Source organism: Phaethon lepturus, unplaced genomic scaffold, assembly GCF_000687285.1.
Source record: "Phaethon lepturus isolate BGI_N335 unplaced genomic scaffold, ASM68728v1 scaffold5024, whole genome shotgun sequence".
In the NCBI taxonomy this organism is placed as follows: Eukaryota; Metazoa; Chordata; class Aves; order Phaethontiformes; family Phaethontidae; genus Phaethon; species Phaethon lepturus.
The window spans coordinates 14,757-18,965 of record NW_010532524.1 but is presented as its reverse complement, the minus strand read 5'-3'; the positions used below and the strand labels follow the sequence as shown (position 1 = coordinate 18,965).

Genomic DNA, 4,209 nt, shown 5'->3' with positions numbered 1-4,209 from the left:
AAGGAGCTAATTTCTGGAGAATCTAATGCCCCTGCAGTCAACACTGCCATTGCACGGCATGATACTACTCACACTTAAGACATTATGGGCCTGCTCCTGACCCAAATATGAAGAGATTTAAAAATACATTTTTTATTCTTCTTATTTATCTTGATTCTGAGCTTTCAGCGGATGGTCTGTTCATTGATTTGAGCCCTCATCCTTTACTACAAGGGCTAGAACCCTACTTTTTTTTTGTTTTTTTTAAATGTATTATTTTCATTAAATGGAAGCTGAGATTCTCAAACACAGCTTCTTGATTTCAGCAATTTCAGATTAAGAAAAGCACCAAATATTGTGAAACTTGCAATAAAATCATAAGAGGTACTAACACTTCACACACACAAATGATAAAAAAGAGTATGCACAGAGAGACTGGCTCAGTAATACATACTGCAACTTGTACAATCACCATGTTTCTTTCTCTCCTGAGCTGGTACCTTGGGTGGCGACAAGCACACAAATCTCACAAGTAACAACAAATTCCAATCATCGGAGAAAACTTTACATCTTTTGTATTTTTATTACTTTCATCTTCATTACATTTATTCCCTCCCCAGATATGCAAGGAAAGTCACAACATCCTTTGCTTTCTGGATGATGGGGATCTGCAGTAACATTACTGCAGTGGCTCTCTGATCCTCAGAATCTCTCTACACTGCCCCACCCTGCCCCAAAACTACCTCATGCTTTATGCTTAAATCAAACACCAACACAGGACACACACATACAACCCGTAAAGACCTTTCTATGGATGAATGGCAGAGACAGCAATGGCCCTGTGGACAGAGCCCAAGCGTGCAGCATAAGGAAAGCACTGGACACATGATAGCATGCTCAAAGTAGAGGATGATATCCGAAGAGGAGCTATATCCACGTTCATGGCGCCTTGACTTTTCTTATGCTCCTTTTACATCTGCATTTAATTATTTGACCCATGGGGTGAGCTGGCACCTGGAAGCCACTTTGGCTGAACCTCTGAATAGATCAGGAAGCCTGTGAAAGTGATGTACTTGCCATGGTTGCTGTAGGCACCATAGCCATCGTGCTGATGGCTGTAGAGCCAAACAGTGTCCCCATATTGCAGAGGCAGCATGATACTCTGGCTCTGCATCTCCCGCCTCTTGGAGTGGTTGTCATCATAGATCATGGCCTGCACCTCATTGTGGTTCTTCATAAGTTTCACTGACATAGTCTTAAAGGGCATTTTGCCAATGGTGAAGGAGAAATAGTATGCACCAGGTATACGGCATGAGAAGATGCCAGTGGAAGAATTGAAATCTTTTCCAATGTTCACAAACTCTGTGTCAAATGTGATTGGCTCATGCTGGGTTTGCTTGTCATCTGTCCCCAGGAGACTTTGTGAGCGGGCAACAGAAAATGCAGAGCGAGGGTCTTGTTCTCTGGTTGGTTGATCAGATAACGTGTGTCGCTGTGAAGCTTCATTCTGCTCTCCAGGAAGTTGCTGAATAGTGTGATGGTTTGGCCCAAGCTCTTGAGAGCTAAGAGTGTTCTGGAAGAAGGCAGAAGTGTCTGGATAGATTAGGTAGCCATTGAAAGTTGTATAGGGGCCCACGTTGCTGTAAAGAGCATACTTGGGGTCTCCATGTAAACGCAGCCAAACTGTGTCACCATAGTCAAGTTGCAGCATGGCACTCTGGCTGGCTACCTTCCGTTCCTTGCGGTGATGTTCATCATACACAATCACTTGCACCTCATTCTTGTTTCTCATCAGCATGACAGACAAGTTTTTCTTTGGGTATTTCCCAACAGTGAAGGAGAAGTAGTAGGCTCCAGGGATCCGACAGCGGAACAATCCAGTCTTGGGATCAAAGTCATTGCCAATGTTCACATACACTTTGTCAAAGGTAATGACCATCTCAGAGCTCCCTTCCATGCTGCTGGTTCTGGCCACAGAGAAAGCAGAGCGAAATTCAGTACTGGTGTCTGCTGGGAAGCCATCTGTAGGCAGAAAAATCATGCAGCAAAGGAAGCCAAACAGGATCTGAACCTTCAGTGTCATCATTGTATCTGAAAGGAAAAAGCATATTTTAGCAGGAATCCCATTAATTTCCAGTTCATACTCCAGTTGAAACCCAGACCTGAATCTTACTAAGCAGACTTGAAGGTCTATGTCCAATTACTGAGAACTTTCCAGTGCATTCTCTGATCAGTGTACAGGACCACACTTCAGTTCAGATCCCAGCACCATTTTCATATTTTCCTAGCAAGAGCTGGACCTTTCTTCCCTGTACTCATAGGAAGAAAAAGAATCTTGTCTTTTGAAAGTCTGGCTATCCTACAGTTTGCCGTCAAAACACTGTGTGGCTCACAATTCAGAGGGATCTCAGAGCTTGCCAGGGCTTTGCCAGAGCTCCCTTTTGCAGCAATTTTATTCATAAGACCAAGGATGAAACAAAGCCCTACACAGACCCTGTATTATACAAGTGAGATACAGCTGAAGGGGAGGGAGAAAAGGACATACGCTGTAGAGATTCCCATGCAGATGCCATTGCCTAGCACTGCACTAGCTGTTTCACAGGATGTGGAAGCTGGAAGCCAAGTAAGTTGTTAGACCCTATTATTCAGACAGACTTCACCATGAATCTGTGAAGAATGTAAAGAAATTAGAAGAGGGATTGTTTAGGGAATGAAGGAAGGAAAGAAGGAAAACAAAAGATAAATAAAAGGCAAGTCTCCCAAAGTATAGAATCCCTGAGAGAAAACTGAAATAGCAAAAACAGGGAAACAACTCCCTATCTGGATAATAGACCAGAGAGAAAATACTTCTTTGACCCTTAAAAAAGAGGGATAAGTTAGGAGCTAATGGGATTTTCTGCTTCTAGTGTCTGTGATTTTTTTTTTTTTTTTGGACTGAGGCCAAAAATCATCTATTAGTGCTTTCAGGCTTAAAACAAAACTGCCAGTCATTCCAGTGAGAAGCTTCTCTCTCTGTCACCTTTCTGTGCTTATTAAAATATCATTCAGGCTGTGAGGCAACTGCCTGGTTTGCAGTCTGCCCCATCTGTCACCCCAGAACTGGTGCCTTGCCAGCCAGCACACAATGAATTCACAGACCAGCAGAACAGGAGCAAAACATGCTACTCAGTGCAGGGCGGGGCGGGGGGGAAAGAGGGGTGAAGACAAATCCTGAATTAAAAGCGATAAAGGGGTAAATATTTGAATCAATTGGGAGGACCTAGTAATAGATGCAAAGCAGATAGAATCCACATAGACTGAGGTGGCAATGGGATCCTGTTTTGGCAAGATGTGATACCTAGAATAACTCACCAGCAGGATTTCAGCTCAACCTACAGTCCCTGCTCTTTCACACCTGAGAATAAAGATGAAATCTGAAATGCAGCTCTAATAAATATGAACCCAAGAATGAATTAGATTCTCACTTAATTACACAAAAGTGACACATTAGCAAAGACAAAAAAATATCCATCCATGTCCTGATTTTACATTAGATCACCTCTTTCACAAACATATCAGTATTTTCTTCCATGCCCTTGAATTCAGCATGTTTTTCCTGACTTAGCCTTGTTTCTCCTGAACACATACATAGGACCCCACGGGCTGCACTGAAGGGTGTTGAGAGAACCGACTGATGTCATATTGAGGCCACTCTCTATCATCTTTGAAAGGTCATGGAGATCAAAGGAGGTCCCTGGTGAGTGGAGAAAGGCAAATGTTGCACCCATCTCCTGAAAGGACAAGTGAGTCAACCTGAGGAACTACAGGCCAGTTGGCCTGTGAGTCCCTCACTTTGGCCCTTGGGAAAATCATGGAGTGTTCTTCCTGGAACACAATTCTAGGCAAAGGAGGTGATATTTAGTATGTGTTAATCAAATGAGGGTAGATCATGACTAACCAAACTGATTGCCTTCTTGTGAGAAAAGACCAGTGGATGTCACCTACCTTTTAGCATGGCTTTTGTTACAGTGTCCCAGAGCATTCCTGTATCCAAGTTGTGATGTTACAATCTAGATAAGTGGACTGCTAGATGGGTGAAAAACTGGCTGGTCTGTTAGGCTCAAGGGTTAGTGTTTAATATTTCATTTCAGATGTCCTTTTTAATATTTTTTATCAATGACCTGGAGAAGGAGACAGAATGCCCACTCATCAAGGTTGCAGATGACACTGAAACAGGGGGTTTGCCAATAC

General features: G+C 43.0%; 1 protein-coding gene across 1 annotated transcript; it reads right to left on the bottom strand.

Annotated features, from left to right (window-relative positions):
- Positions 1-534: 534 nt before the first annotated feature.
- On the bottom strand, positions 535-2,065 carry C1QTNF4 (C1q and tumor necrosis factor related protein 4). The gene has a single exon (XM_010284848.1). It carries the CDS (start codon positions 2,063-2,065, stop codon positions 962-964), a length of 1,104 nt encoding a protein of 367 aa, XP_010283150.1. The 3' UTR covers positions 535-961.
- Positions 2,066-4,209: the final 2,144 nt, after the last annotated feature.

Bases quoted from the DNA above. Each gene is read 5' to 3' on its own strand.
- C1QTNF4 (XM_010284848.1), bottom strand. From the start codon at position 2,065: ATGATGACACTGAAGGTTCAGATCCTGTTTGGCTTCCTTTGCTGCATG.